General features: G+C 37.4%; 1 protein-coding gene across 4 annotated transcripts in view; it reads right to left on the bottom strand.

Moving 5' to 3' along the window:
* Positions 1–16,489, bottom strand: part of CTNNA2 (catenin alpha 2) — a 1,292,108-nt gene that overhangs the window by 88,003 nt on the left and 1,187,616 nt on the right. For all 4 annotated transcript variants that reach the window (XM_055121537.1, XM_055121538.1, XM_055121540.1 and 1 more), the window contains exons 10-12: positions 14,012–14,104; positions 12,949–13,105; positions 6,544–6,744 (exon numbers count right to left, since the gene is read on the bottom strand). In XM_055121537.1, the coding sequence (XP_054977512.1) occupies positions 6,544–6,744; positions 12,949–13,105; positions 14,012–14,104 (451 nt within the window). The remainder of the gene's footprint in view (positions 1–6,543; positions 6,745–12,948; positions 13,106–14,011; positions 14,105–16,489) is intronic.

Below are 16,489 nucleotides of genomic sequence, written 5' to 3'. Positions count from 1 at the left end.
GCCTTTGCAGTTTTCAGGAATTATGAATTCATGATATGAATCATGCAGAATTGAACTTTTGTGTCAGTTTTACCCTGATAAACTGGCACTAAAAATGCTGCTTATTATTTTGCTTTCAACCTCTGGCACATATAGCTGTAATAACTGTGAGCTTCCCTACCGTCTATCCTGTCCCACGTCACATGAGAGGCTTACAGGCAGGCTAATTGTTGCATATAATCATTGTATGTCTTTCTTCAAAACATGATCATTGTATATATATATATATATATGTGTGTGTATATATATATATATATATATATTTCTTACATAATGTGTTAGCACCTTGGGTAAAGATGCAGTACATATCTGAATCCCAGCAGAACACATTATTTATAAACAGGAAAGTTTAGAGATGATATTTTCATGTTCCTGCATGGTCAGGGATTTCTGAGCACAAATGATTGCTAAGCCAGGTAAAAGAATGCTGTGTTATCAGCAGCAAGATAGTAAAATAAACTGAGAAGAGGCATAAATGTATCTGCCCAGAAATACTTGTCTGTGGTTCCTAGGGGACTGAAACCAGGGTTAATTTTTTTTTTATTATTATCGCAAAGGGCTAAAACAACTTGAGTACCTTTTCTGCAGAGATTAACATTAAGAACAGAGGCTTCTCTCCTCTCCAAGAGAAGGAAGAAAGCTATTCTTATGTAGAACATCAACTCCTATAGAAGTTCCCCGAGTCATAATTGTGATTCCACTCCTATCATGTAGACCTTTTTTCAATATGTGACTATTTTAACTTGCCCTGAGATTTAAATTGAGGCATGCATAAAGAGGACATATTAAATATCAAATGACTGATGGAGCTCCTTGTCATCTCCAACTAATACTTGAGTCAGATCTTAAAGGATAAATTCAATACACAGATGTAGAGGAGGAGGAGAAATGGAGAACATCACAGGAAAGAGAGTGGGAACAGCATAAATACATTTTTCTTGAAGAATAATGAGAACACCTATCTGGATGAAGCAGACGGTTTATACAGAGGGTATATGTTACAGTCACCCAGAAGCAGGGAGACTGACATAGATTCCAAAATAATTAATATTGACCATGTTGGATGACAAAACCACAGACAATAAATGAGAATCGGACTCCCACAGGCATTCATTTAAAGTCCATAAGTTAATTGAGAGAAGTCAAAGAATCGCATTATTGAATTCATAACCTGGGTTTGGTCTACATTAAGCATCTCTTAATTCTGATTTCCATGGTTTCTATTTTACTGGTTTTACATTTTTCTACAAAATATACACAAATTAATTTTAAAATATTTTTGTGAAAACTTTAATTACAAAAGCATGAAGTTAAAAATTATACCATCTTGAATGAGAGAAAAAAAACAAGAAAACAAACAATCCTAAAAGACTACTGAAAATAATAAATTAATTTGAAAGGACTACATTCCAACCATGTGAATCCAACATTCTGGAAATAGCAGAAATTATGGAGACAGTGAAATTGATTGCCATCGGTGGAGAATGGGTCTGAATAATGATAGAACACCGAGGACTTATAGGTCATGGGAAGTAGATTATATAGTTCCATAATAATGTCTGCATACCATTGCACTTTAGTACAACACAAAGAGTTCAAAACCCTATATTACATAACACAAAAAAGTTATAAACTTTGATTCTGATGTAGGGTCATCAATTACAAGACATAATAAGACGTACTAATCTGTTACACAATATAAACTGAACCACTGAAAATTTACTCTTAATTAAAAAAAAAAGATATGTGCACCTTCTGTTTCTTTCATTTGTCCTCCAAAATGATGGTATTCTAATCTTCACATACAGCATATTCAATAATGTAGGGGGGAAAAGTTTTTTAATGAGAATTTTATTTTTTGATCCCTTTCACAGAAGGAACTGCGGACAGAATATCAAAGATCTCTCACCCTAATCATGTTCACATTGCCACAGACTTACATCAGCTATCAAATTGACAAAAATGACATTTCAATATAATCCATTCAGTGAGCAATGAGCTACTCTGTATATCTAAATATAATATCGCTTAAAGTATTTTTGCCCCTGCTCAACCTTCTGCAGGAACCTGAGTTTGTAAATGAGATCTATGAAGATGAATCTGGTCAAGCATGCATTTACTATCAAGCTGTTGGCAATTTATTGTAATTCAGGTTTTACTGAAGACCCCATCAAATATGCTACGTAAGTATTTACTGTGTCTGATAAAGATTTGATTGTGTCTTCATCAGTTTAGTTTTATAAAATAAAACAGGTAGAATTTTACATAAGAATGCCCTAGAATTTTAGCATGTTAATAATTCACAAAATTACTTTCTCAAACACAACAGCATTTGATCACACAAAAATTCAATCAAACGTGATTTTTGTTTTATGAAGGAAGTAAAACAATTCATGGAAAATAAACTACAACTTAACATGGAAAATAAACTACAATGTAGTCACTCTGGATCTCTGAGTTTCAGAGGTGGTAAAGAAAGAGTCTCAACAGAGTATGTCCCACCTCACTGACACGTCTAAATAGAGTTTGGCCTGTGTTTTCAAAGACCTGATACAGCCGGATTTGGAGCATCATGCCTTTTTTTCAGATTCTTTTTTTTTGGCGGGGGGGGGGGGGGTGGGTAGGTCAGACCCGGTGAAGCACAGGGGTTACTGCTGGCTTTGCATTCAGGTATTACTCCTGGCGGTGCTCAGAGGACCACATGGGATGCTGGGAATTGAACCCGGGTCTGCCGTGTTCAAGGCAACTGCCCTACCAGCTGTGCTATCACTCTAGCCCCCGCTTTTTCGGATTCTTATTAGCAATGTGTTCTCAACACAATTACCACTAAGGCCATCTTGCCTATTTAAACTTGCCTTTATTGGGGAGCATTCACTTCCTCATCTAGCAGTGACTCTTAAAAAGGGTTGTTCTGCTCCCCTCCAAAGGTATCTAACGACGTTTTAAGACACTCTTTGTTGTCTCATATGAGGTGGGAAAGGAAATGCCTCCTTCATGGATACAGCAGTGAGTAGTGAGAGGCCAAAGTTGTTGCTGAGTGTCTTATGGTCTTCAGTGTCTCATACCTAAGAGCTGGTCAGGACTCGATAGTTTTTAGCAAAACAGAAGAACTTGCCATCTTGTTTCCTGTGTCCTGGGAAACCTCTCTCATGCTTCCTCTTGGCACTTTTCCTTCCTTTCTCATTGTTCCATTTTTTCTCTCCCAAAATGAGTCCTCTAGAGACAAAGTTTAGCTCACAGAGAAAAGCAACCAATTCTGTGGGCTTTTTTTCTTTAATAGATACCTAATATTAAATGCACGATGGTAGAATCTGAGCACCAACATACATAGTACTTTTGTTGTTGTTTGAGTAGAGATGTGTCATTAGCACACATCAGGCTGAGACAAGAAGGCATTCTTTTTAGAAAAGATACAACAAATGTGTGATCATTTCACAGAGCAGATCCTATGGTTCTCTTCAAACCACTTGCCTAACACACTCCAAGAATTCTCATTAGCAACCAGAGAATTAAGAGTGAAAATTTTGCTTTTATTTCCTTGATAGCTTATCTAAATATTTATGAATACAGTTTAGGGAAAAGATTATAGAAGACAGATGCAAGGGAATGTATACCTTGCATATTATAGTTCTTAGTTCATTAATATCCACTTTCCTTGAAATTTGCTGCTATAAGATTTCTACTATAGTCACTTACAAACTGCCTGTTTGTCTCTTCTTCTACCTGGTTACTTCCATAGTTATCTTCAATAAATTCTGAAAATAGGACATCAGTGTCTTCTCATCTTTTCGAATTCATTATGAGTTGGGTGTGCCACTAGACACCAGGGAAGGGGGATGAAAAAGAAAGAGTTGGATGTGGACATCAAAAAGATCCCTTTAGTTAAGTCCTTCATCATCATCATCATCATCCTGTTGATCATCGAACTTCTCGAGCAGTCTCAGTAACGTCTCCATCCGTCCTATCCCTGAGATTTTAGAAGCCTCTCTACTCGTCCTTTCCAACGATGCCACATTGGAGGCTCTTTCAGGGTCAGGGGAATGAGACACATCATTGTTACTGTTTTTGGCATATAAATACACCAAGGGGAGTTTGTGAGGCTCTCCCATGTGGGCAGGAAACTCTCAATAGCTTGCCAGGTTCTCCCAGAGGGATGAGTGGGCTATAAGATGTCGCACAGCCGCAAAGCTGCCACTCTCTTCCAGGAGCTTGGTTTTAAGTCTCTGGATGTTGGCTGTTGGTGGGATTACATGGCGCCAGGGGCAGTCCCTGGGTGTGACCACCTAGCTACTGGAAAATGGGAAATCTGGGTGAAAGAGGCCCAGCCCCGATCTAAGCAAATAAACAAATAAAAGCAGCTTCTTGATTAGGAACAACATCCACTGCCACTTTTTGGTTTTCAAATGAAACACCAAAACACTGGAAAATGTGCATTTCAAAACTTTGTGTGAAAATTATGTTAAAATATTCCAATGACCAGACTGTTCTTACCTTTAAATAGATTTTAATTTAGTGTTCACCACTCCCTTTGTTCACTTAAATAACTGAAGATGCAATAAGAAAAAAAAAAAAAGCTCTTCAGTAACTCTTGAAAAATGCCCGAACTCTTATAGAGTCACATATACATTGACAATATATTCTGTAGCTTTTCTCGATTCCAATTATCGATCCAACTAGTTACAAGCACGCCTGAACTCAGAACCTTGTCTCAATCTTCCACTCTTCTCTAATACTCTTCACCAGCATCAGCCCCACTGAAGTACCAGGAGCAGCTAAGACATTCAAACAGAAAAGCCAAAAAAAAAAAAAAAAGACAAAGCAGAAAAGCCCTAAGAGGCCAGAAATTTGGTGTGAAAGACCTAACTGGAGAGTTAAATGTTCATGAGAAAAGAAGTAGGATATGAACTAGCTTCTTTGTTGCTCCTTTGCATGTGGAAAGGAAACAATGTGGAAGTTTAGTTCATTAAAATGCAGAGAGGTATTATCATTATCCTCATTATGATTTCTTGTCAGGATTCTCAAGAGCAACAAGCCCTATCTGTGCCCTTTTACAGATAGTATTAAGTTGTGCTCTTTTTGCTTATTTTAAATAAGGAATAACTCAAGTTTCATGTTTTTCCTTGCTATTCCTAACTAATAAGTATCTATAACAGTATTTGTAAATAACCCTTTTCCCTGTAGAAGGCAAAAGTTCTACTAACATATCTCATCATGCAGAACTTTGGACTACTGCTGGATCTGACCTTTCGGAGACATATTTTGGGGGTTGGTTTTCTTTTGGCTTTTTAGGCCACAGCTGGCTGACTCCTGGCTCTGTACTCAAGAATCATGCCTGGATGACTTGAACAGTATGGGGTGTTGGAGATTGAACCCAGGTCAGCCACGTGCAGGCAAGTACCTTACTGTTGCACTATCTCTCTAGCCTCCAGGGACAAGTATATTTTATATATCCCCTCCCCCACACCATCCCTAAGACATGTGTATTTTTAAAAAACCTAGTGGGTTTCATAGTTCAAATACAGACTAAAGAAGGCCCTGTATGGTCTGCAGAGAGGTCCTTTACCTCTAGAGGATGAAGTTGATCACCAACTCATTATCATTCATTCATAGATATTTTTGTTCAGAATCCATTCAACGTAGTGTTAACCTTTCTTTCCATCCCTATATCTTTTCATTATCCCTCAACTTTTACTCAAGTCATAGTCTCCAGCCCCATAGAAAGCACTGGGTTTTCTGAAGGTCTCTGAAGAGACACTAGATGAGGGCAAAAACTACTAAAAGCTGACCCATTTTGATACAATTCATTATGGTTGTTGCTAACTTAGTGGAATAAATCTTTTTTTTTCCTGTGCCAATAAACCAGAAAGCTATGCCAGGTTCCTACATGTAATTGTATCTTCCCACATCAGTGATTCCCCAATGGGTACTCACATGTCCCTGGAGGACAGCATTTAAGGATTTTCTAAGGAAAGGTTATATACATTGAAACTCTTTATCAGCAGCCATGATATACTTTTTTTCTGTACTGCCTATCTCTCTGTCCCTTTGAGTCTTTGTACCTACACTGTGAGTTCATAGTCATTCTTATTGGTTCTGTTTTTAAGAAATGTAGAAATTGTTCTAGTTCAAGATTCCATTTTCTAGTCACACTGTTTCTATTTTCAAGCCACGTGGCCTTTTTCCAGCTCAGGAGATTAGAACTTTCATTTTCAGATTAGTATTTAGAGATAATAAGAATTTCTCTACCTACTTTAAAAAGCCCTGATGAGAACTAAATCAGATGATCTATGAAAACTATCAATAATAGATTTATTCAAAGCAAAAATAAATTGTTATTCTGCCACAATTATTCAAATTTACCTCAAGGAAACAAAAAACACCTTTCTCGTGGTCATGCATAATTTGAAGTATAAAGAACTATAAGAAACAATAAAACCAATTTACTCACACATGGAAATTAATCGTGGCACTGACATTTTGCTTGAATGTAATAATCATGTTTACCTGTCTCTGAAAGCAATTTTGTTGCCTCCAGCACCTTCTCTGTGTAAACACCAGCTTCATAGTTCTCCATCTCAGCATTGATAATGTGTATCACCCGGGCCGCCCGGCCCCTGATGGCCCCAGCAGTCCGATCTAGAGTGTCCACGTCGCCCTCTTGCAGAGCTATCACACACTTGTTCACATCCTCCAAGATATGATTTTCTGTGAAGAGGACACAACACATGTTCGTACGATTTTCCATCAGACATATAATAACCAGGTTGAGGTTCGTCATTCAAAAGTACCTCACAGTACGTTACCAATAATACCAATATACAGTGAAAGAATATGGCTTTTAATTTCAATAGCACTAATTCTCAAATCTTGAATATGGGCTGAAAGACTTGCATCATACAAACTACAGGAAACCATTCCTAAAATTAGGCCTGGGATGGGTTCTACAAAGACTGTGTTTCTCCTGCATCAAATGGTAACTTTAATGCTCCTGGTTTGGGGACGCAGACATTTGAGGAACTTAAAGAAAATCCCTTTCTTTGATTCAGTGATTGAGATTTACTTCATAAAAAGGTCTTTCCAGAATGATTTTGGCAGCTAACAATACCAGACCAACCAAGCAGAAACAGCTTCTAGAACAAAACCAGAGTCAAGGAAGGTCTAGGTGCATGTCTGACCATGTTTTCTATTAAGGAAGCATTGAAGGGGAACTTTTGAAGGAAGAGACATCACCCAGTCAGACTTCTACGATCATGTCATGCACAAGGCATATGCAATGGAAAAACTGATCAAGTGAAAAGAATCATGGTGTTTCCTACAACGAAAATGTGATCCAGTCATGGTTGCTTCTCTTGGATGCAAGTCAAGGTCAGTGATCACTCTCCCCTCTCTGCCCTAAATAGAATACAAAGAGGCATAAAAGAGGCTTCATTCTCTTCTGCTCCAGAGAGAAACACACCATTTAGTTCCTCAAGCTTTCACAAGTGTGAAATTTTTGCTATATTTCAATTATGTACCTTATACATTCTTCCCAAAGAAAATTCCAAGGGAATTCTGACAAAATTAGTACTATGTAGAAAGAATTGAAACAAAACACATATACATGAAAATTAAAAGAACAAGTTGGAAAATAGCCTAATGGGGTGTCCTATTAAAATTAGAAGAGCTATCTTTAATAATTAATAAATAATAAGTAGATTATTTTGTCTTTAAAGTTCATGAGGCAAGTCCAGAATTTAATAATTCAAAAAAGACAAGGGAGGGTACTTTGCAAATCCCTATGTCCATCGTGAATCTTTTACTTTCTCTAAACCAATCACTGATAGGGAATATTTGCTCTATTTTAGAACTGTCATTGTCACTGTCATCCCATTGTTCATTGATTTGCTCGAGTGGGCATTAGGTTAAAATATTTTAGAAGGAACAATAGGTTAAAATATTTTTTTAAATCTAACATTTCATAAGTAACACCTGTTTTGTCTTTATGTAATGATTTACTGATCAAGGCACTATAAATTTCTAGAATTTTAATTGCATATAAATAGAAAATAAATGAGGTGTTAACATTTTAATATTCAGACTTTTTAAACTCACAAAAAGGAGGTACTTTCTGATTGCTGACATTTCTTGTGTAAAACAGAAATTCATTGTGGAGACACAGACAATATATCAGTATAATTAAAAAAATTCTGAAACTCTTTGTTAGATCTTGGATCCCTCCTATCATGTAAATTCACTTACAAGGACAAGCTGAAGAAGAAATTTCTCAAATAAAACTTGGCAGTAAATTTCAAGTTATAGAAATTTTGATTTGGATAAATGTCTTTTACTGCCCTGATGTGTTTCTTCAAGCATTTAAATATGCTTGTTTTCCATGAGTGAGCAATGAGGTGGACCTCTGGGTCAGAAACATGTGTCTACTTGTCTTTATTTTAAGTAACAGTAGTAAAAGAATAAACTGAACTATTGCTTTTTTCTGTGCTCATGTTTAGATTGGCATTAAATGCAAAACAGAGAAAACTTAAGGATTACTAATCTCTCTGGAGTTAAAACATTGTAAAAAAATTCAAGAAGCCCAAATATAACCCAATGTTTATTAATTAAAGGCAGACGGAAATGTGTATATTTGCTGATGATTTGTATGTATGTGTGATTTTATATATATGTATTTATATATAAAAGTATATGTATGTAATTATATTTATACATTTGAAAATAACCATCAAAGGCGACATTGCTTTTGATGTCACCTGATCTGACATTATCAAATAGTTTTTATGATTAGGTTATATTTTGTGAATAATTTTACTGCTCTTTTAATTAAGTTTTTGTGAATCAACTTTTGAAATGTGGAGATCAATTTCTCAGAATTTCCCAATCTTCCCAATTAGAATTATCACTTTTATGGAACTATGAATCACGATTCTTTCATGGCAGTAATTTGTGGAGGGTTGATATGTGAAAACTACTGTGACTCAGAATGTTTTTAATAGAGTTGCATTTTATTAATCTAAGTACTCATAGTGCAATTGAAAATATTTTCAAATATGTCTTGTACCTGCTCATAAGGACATATTATTTACTCAAAATACCATATTTGCTATATCTCCAGATTCCTGGACACCTTATGTAGTAAGTTCTCCCCTCCTACTCCTTCCACCCACAGATCTTGGACCACAGGCCTGAATGTGCAATCCACATGATTCCATGTTTGCATCCCTTATAAAACCAAAACACAGAATACAACTGAGGAAATTTTAAATATGTAAATTGAAAGGCAGCAATTATATGTTTGTATTTAAGGTATTTTTAAGGGAAGGAATTCAAGGACTTAAAGGAATGCTGTTCTAAGTTGCAATATATATAAAAATTTTAAGAAGTATATATAGTCCAGAGAAGACTTCGTTGCTAGGGGAAAAATACCCAGGTAATTTAGTTGTTAAACCTAGAAATGAAGTGTGGAATTTAAACATAGGCTAAAACATTTGGCTGCTACACATTTTATAATAAACATCTTTGGATTTTTGTAGATATACTATTTAAGAAAAGATATAATTGTGTTACAGGATCACTGATGACCAAAAACTTGATTATTCTAAATCTTTAATATGTAAAATTTTTAAATTCAAAATTAGAGTTCACTATGTGGATTTTTTTTAATGGAAACCAACTCAAGAACTTAGAATTAGAAAAAAGATGAAAAGAAAAACAAAACGCTTGCATATGATAGAACCTAGGTGAATATCTCTTTCAGATCTTAGATGCCTGCTATTTTGTGAGCCAGATCTATGAATTAAACTGTCACATAGCTAATGCCAAAACACTCATTTTAAAAACTATTAAAAATCAGAAGTTTTGCCTAGTGGGAAAAGTTTAAGTGTTCTGGCATAGACATTCCAACTTTTTCTTTTTGTAATGAACCCAGATTCATCTGAAAATTGATACTGCTCCTGTGATGTTAACAGCATCACTGCTCCCCAAATTTGTTGCATTTCATACAGACCCATCAAGCACTCAGGCTAGACATACACATTCAGCGAGCGTGGTCAAAACAAATACAAAACATGCACACACACTCACAAAACAACACTATCAACTTTTCATATCATTATGTGGATTTTGAAAGTAGAGTTTCCTGCCAGTATAGATATTTCCTTAAGAAGAAACTGTTGCATAAATATCATTAATGCCACTCTAAATATATCTTCTGGGTCAAACTTTCAATTTACTGATGCAAATGCCCTGGCTCCAACTTGAAGCGGAGATGGGAAGTAGTTTCCCCAACTATTGGGCTGTGTCAACAGCCGACCAGCAGGAGAGGGTGGGGAGCGTGTCATTATTTGTTAAGCCAGTCTATGGAAAGGTGCCTGCTGCCTCCCACTGTCAACTCCAAAGGCATGACACAGCAGGCCCTGCCAAGGCTGGCTCCATGACAGCAGCTGTTCATTTTTCCGGCATGGCACTTGTACCACTGGGGTTGCACTGAACAGTGTTATCAGCAAAAGCCAAAGCCTTTTCTTGCGGCTGGTAATAATGAGAGGCACAAAGGAATAGCTGGGAGAAAGGTGGGTGAGAGGCAAGGCTGGTGAAAAGAAAATTAAGAAAAGCTTTGCACTATTGAAAATGTCTCAGATAAGACCTCCTTCTCCTGGCTGCTTCCCCGCTCAGAAATTGTTGAAATGCCTGTAGAAGAGACATCGGGAAATGTTAATGTTCTAAACTGCTTTCTTTCTGAGAGAGGTGGTGCCTGAATAGTTTATATTTAATTGTAGGTAGAAGAAATGCTCAGTATACTCTGGTAGGGGTTGTCAGACAGCAGGGTGAGATCAGATGCTGCTTCTCATCCTAGTAAGGAAGAGTAGGCCCTCATCCTTGTTAGGGCTATCTGCAATTACCCTGGCAAAAACCACTGAAACGACATAAAGATGCTCAGGATTGGTGATCACACCTCTGGTTCCCAGATCTATGCGTTTCCCAGCTCGCCAAGGCACTTCTAGGTATATTATGGGAAATGCTTTTCTTGGATATTGTTTCACATTGTTAGCTGAGTCCTACCTTCCAGCAAAGCAAGATCCCAGCCAAACCCATAATAATGATGTTTTGAAATGAATAGCTGCTTGACAAATAAAAAAAAAGATATATATTTTTTAAATGAGACACTTTGGGAATGAAAAACAAAATGCACTTCTGAAAGGGATGAGAGGGGCATAAACCAAACTGGAGGTGAGAAAGGAAGTGTCTCCAGAAGACATTCCCCCTTTGGGCTAAAATGACTGAGAAATGATGCAGTTTCAGAAAAGCAGGTGCTCTGGATTCCAATACCATCTCCACCATGTGACTTGCCCTCTCAAATGACTTTCTTTTCTCAGAAGGACACTTAGCATACTAATGCCTATTTCCTAGAACGCTGGGGAGAATTAAAGCAAATAGCCAAAAGTGGGGCAATTATAGACACTCAGCACTTATTTGTTCGTTTTCCCCATCTGTCCTTCCACAGTTCCCAATGTAACTTTTGGATGATCTGGTCTCGCCACTGGACAACGCTGCCTTCAGACACACAGAGCACTTCCTCCAGCGGGAAGGCAGTCTGTTCATCATGAAGCAGAAAGAGGCACCTTAGGAGAAATGTTCTATTCCTTCCTAGGTTTTCCCCGGCAGTGTGTGATCCCATCTCCCCAGGCACTAGTCAGCTAAGTAGAAGTAGACTCTGGTCAAGGTTAGCATTGATGGTGATGACAATGTGAGTCCCACACACCTGTGGGTAAAACCAATGCCTGGTTAGTTTAAATATCCCAGGGCCGCTTGGTTATTTAAATAAAGAGGGATGATATTTTCAGAAATCTTTCCCATCAACCCTCCCCCAGAGACCCTAATCAGTGAGCTGGGCCTAATATATTTGGTGAGATGTTTTTGGATAAAGGCCCATTTGCTGGTTGCTAGCCAATTTTGAAATAGCATTGATGAGGGCTGCTAAAGGTCAAATTGACTACATAATTATTCAGATCCACTAGCATCCTTCAGACTGGCTTCATTTATAAAGAAGTTCTAATTTTAAGTGATGATTACTTCTAGTTGCTTTCATTCACTTCCTTCCAGACCCCATAGACAATGTTCTCAAAACTTAATGGCACACAGGTTTCTTCTACTGGATCTGTTTGATAGCTAATACTTGCACTGACTTGTCACAGAAACCTTGGTAGTCTTCCTTATTGAAAAGTCATCCCATACAGATGCAAAGGAACAGGAATGAAATAATAAATGGCCAAAAGTGAGAGAACCTGAAAACCAGTCTACAGAACTGAGGTGACTATAGCAGGGAAATGGCTGAGGAGAAGGGTGGGAAGTGAGGGGTTGAGGAAGATACCAGGAGAATGGTGGACGGAGCAAACAATCTGGTGGAGGGTATTGCTGGAACCTCATAAGCATGAAACTTGGCACAAACAGTACTGTAAATCATAATGGCTGAATTAAAATTTTAAGGTGCCACCACATGTCATAGAGTCAAATTGGGATCATTATTTTTTCTACATAAATCACAAAGATTGACCTATTTCTTATCCCTATTCCTTTTGTTAGATGAATAATTCAAATGTGTCAAAGGCTATCCTGTTAAAAAGAGAAAACAAAACGAAACTATTCTAGAACTGGAAAGAAAGCTAAATTGCCTTAAATAATGTTCAGGCTGATGGCATCCTATCAGAAAGCTGTATCTTCTCACACCTCCATATTTTGCCATGGAACAACATGCAAGCCAAAGACAGATTTTCAAGATGGCATTATAATTATACTTTTGGAGGTGACTGAAAATTCAAAGGCCCCGAGAAGAGCAACTGAAACACAGATCAATGACATTTATAAGCTACTTCTTATATCCTTCAGTTGCCTTGTTATGGACCTGTTTGTGGCACTTACCTGAGACAGAAAGGAAGTCATCCACTGAGGTGATGTCATCCACAGCCTCTGTCAACACTCGCACCTGCTTTTCCCACTGGTCCTTGAAAACATCCATGTTGTCCTGAGCCACTTTGCTTTGTGGCCGGGCAGCCAGTGTGAGAGCCGCATTGATGACCTATGCATTAGAAAAAAATTCAAGAACATAATGACCACTCTTTTCAGAAAAGGGAGAGATAAGAGTCAGGCATCATGCTGAAACCCTGAAACCTGCAATCTTCACAGATTAATGGTTCTGAGTGTTCAGAATGAAGAAAAAGCCAAAGATAAAGTTATCAACAACTCTCACTTTGTTTCTCTGGAGTTTCTTTTACTATATAATAATGAAGCCTCAGATTTCATAAAAGAATTTACCAGACAAATCATCTGCATTTAGCAAAGATGAGGCCAAAATATAACTTTCAGCACACTCATATAACTTGTTGTTAAGACAAGGTAAATTAGTAGGAAGTATTTATTTATGTATTTATTTATCTATTTATTTATCTATTAATTTATTTATTTATTTTAAATTTTTATTGAATCACCATGTGGAAAGTTACAAAATTCTCAGGTTTATGTCTCAGTTATACAATATTCAAACACCCATCCATTCACCAGTGCCCATATTCCACCACCAAAAGCCCCAGTTAACCCCCCCAACCCCCATCCCCAACTGTATAACTGATGAATTTCACTTCATTTTCTCTTTACCTTCATTACGTTCCATATTTCAACACAAAACTCACTATTGTTGTTGGAGTTTCCCACCAAGAAAGACAGCCAGTAAAAAGTATTTAACAGTCCAAAACAAATAAATGGAAAGAGGTAGGGAAGATACTTTGGAGAAGAAAATTTCCACACTAATTCTGTAGAAGTTGGGCATTTAGAAATTATATCTAAGAAAAGTTGTACTTAAATGGTAAACCAGTTATCCCAGCAAGAAGAAATCAGGCACGGAAAAGCATGACATCAGAACTAAGGTAAAAATGTCTTGAATATCAGATCACTGACAGACTTTTGAAACAAAGTAAAGAGGGCTTACCTGGGGACACAGGCTGTCAATCTGGGTGGCTGCCATGCGGACTAATTTTACCCCTTCCTCATTGTTGGAGATGGAGCAGGCCAAATTGGCAACCTGTATTGAAATTTAAGTGAAAATCATAAGTTGGAAAAAAAAAAACTATTTCATGGGTTTTATCTCAGAGAGTGAAAAATCCAGAAGATTTTTTTCACAAATCAGGGAATCCTTTCATGTTAAATCAAATAATACTTTTTAAAAAAAATGATCAGCAGGCATTTCTAGAAGAAAAAGTAGCTTACCAATAAACTGTTGATTTAATAATCTCAAGCATATAAAATAATGCGTTTTAACTAAATTTCTCGGACTTTTTCCTCTATAGATCTCCTGATGAACAGCATTCTGTGAGGCACCTATAACTTATTGTTGAATGCACAATAGTAGGATTTGGATCACACCAGGACGAAACTCAGTAAAAGTGATGCTACAAATTAGAAATTAGAACATAAAAGACACTCTGTCAGCTGAAAATTAGGGTGATCTACCAAAAAATTTCCAAATTTTCTTGCAGTCTGTCAGAAATAAGCCAGTCTGTGTTCAACCAGTTCAAATGCACTTCAGAGGCCTACACATAGGGAAAAAAGGCTAGAATAATCTAATAGGCAGTGCTGGGCATCTTGAAAATTAGAATGTGAAGATCTAGCATGAAGACATAAAAAAAACTCTAATTTGATTTTTTTCTATAAACAGTATAGCATCCAAAACAACTAAAATGAATTCAAGTTCCCGGGTCAAGCATATTGACTTGTACATTATTCCTTCTCTCCAAGGAGAGAGAGCTGGTAATACAGAATCAGCTTGAACAGCCAAAGTCACCAATATACAAAGTCACCATCAAAATGCTGATCCGTCCCATCAGGCTTATGCAAGTGGAGAAGAGGACAGAGACCAAAAACGACAAAGGAGAAAAGAAGGGCTGCCAGGATCAGAGCCAGTAGGGCAAGTAGAACAAGCGATTAGACCGAATTTTCTGGTGTCTAACAGTCACCTGCCCTTTTGTATCTAGTGCCTTTCTGTTCTCCAAATCTGGATGTTTCCTTACTATGATTTAAAACCCTGGAAGACGAAAATGCATCATCATCCCCCTCGATAGTTCCCAGGCACACCAATCCTGAGCTAGAATGTGTGGAACAATGAGCAGAGCACAGACTGGGCATTAGGAAGCTCAATCATTAACCAATTATGTAGGTCACCACATTTTGCGGCCTATTTCTTATCAACTGATATGAGATAGTGCTATTAGAATACTTTCAAAGATTACATTCATGAATTATTCCTGTGAGAATTCACTGCTGATGGGAATGTTGTCAGTACAATCCCTGTGGAAAACAGTTCTCAGTAAACTTAAAATTGAACTGCCACTGCCAGCAATCCCTTGGGCACCTACAAACGTGGGGCATCTACACCCAGGACATAAAAACACTATCTCAAAAGGACTTATCTGTACCATTATTCATTGCTGCATTCAGTACAATAGCTAAGATATGGGATCAACTTAGGTGTCAACAACATATGAAGGGATTATGAAAATGTGATATATATGTATATACACACACACACACACACACACACACGCACAATGGAATACTATGAAGCTGCAAGGAAGGATAAAATCATGTATTTTGCTACAATCTGGAAGGAATTGGAAAATATGTTGAGTGAAGTAACCCAGAAGATCGATAAACACAGGATGATCACACTTATCTGCAGTATCTAGAATACCGGATGAGGAAATGTAGTAAAATGGGGATGCCTCAATCACCCTTGATTTCAATGTTTAGAGAAGAGAGGGCATAAAAGGAAAGAAATAAAGGGGAGAAGAGAACAAGAACAGGTGAACAGACATAATAACTTAGTTGTACTGGTGAAATGGGTGAGTGGGATAGCCATATATGCAAAATATAGACTCAGCAAAACAGAAAACATGAGATCTAAGCTGCAACCACTGGAATTGTGTAATGCTGTGCCTATTAAGTTGAAGGTGGTGGTGGGTGGGGCAGGGGGTACTGCAGTGGGGGAGGTGGGGATAGAATACAGAAACAATAGGGAGGGAATAGTGGAGGGAATTTGACACTGGTGGTGGAATTGGTGTTGAAATATATGACTAAAACGGAAAAATCGACAACTCTGTAAATTGCAGTTCTTTAATTAAAAAAATTTAATAATCTATTTTGACATTTTTTAAGGTAAAAGAACATATTAGGTCTATTATAGTGAAAATGAAAACCACAAGAAATCAAGACCAGGTGAGAAACATAGTCACAAGGACCCACCTCCCACAGGTGCCACATGTTGGCTCATTCCCTGGCACTGCTCTACCTATTCACACTTAAATCACCAAGGAGATTCAAGCTAAGCTGATAAAATTTATGAAAACATTGGTCTCCATGGTTAAAAGCCCTGGAGGTCCTCAGGAGGCCGACAGAGTGAGTGTGCTGAAGC

This window comes from Sorex araneus, chromosome X (genome assembly GCF_027595985.1).
Source record: "Sorex araneus isolate mSorAra2 chromosome X, mSorAra2.pri, whole genome shotgun sequence".
Taxonomy (NCBI): Eukaryota; Metazoa; Chordata; class Mammalia; order Eulipotyphla; family Soricidae; genus Sorex; species Sorex araneus.
The sequence above is the reverse complement of the archived record's forward strand: the minus strand, read 5'-3'. Positions and strand labels throughout refer to the sequence as shown.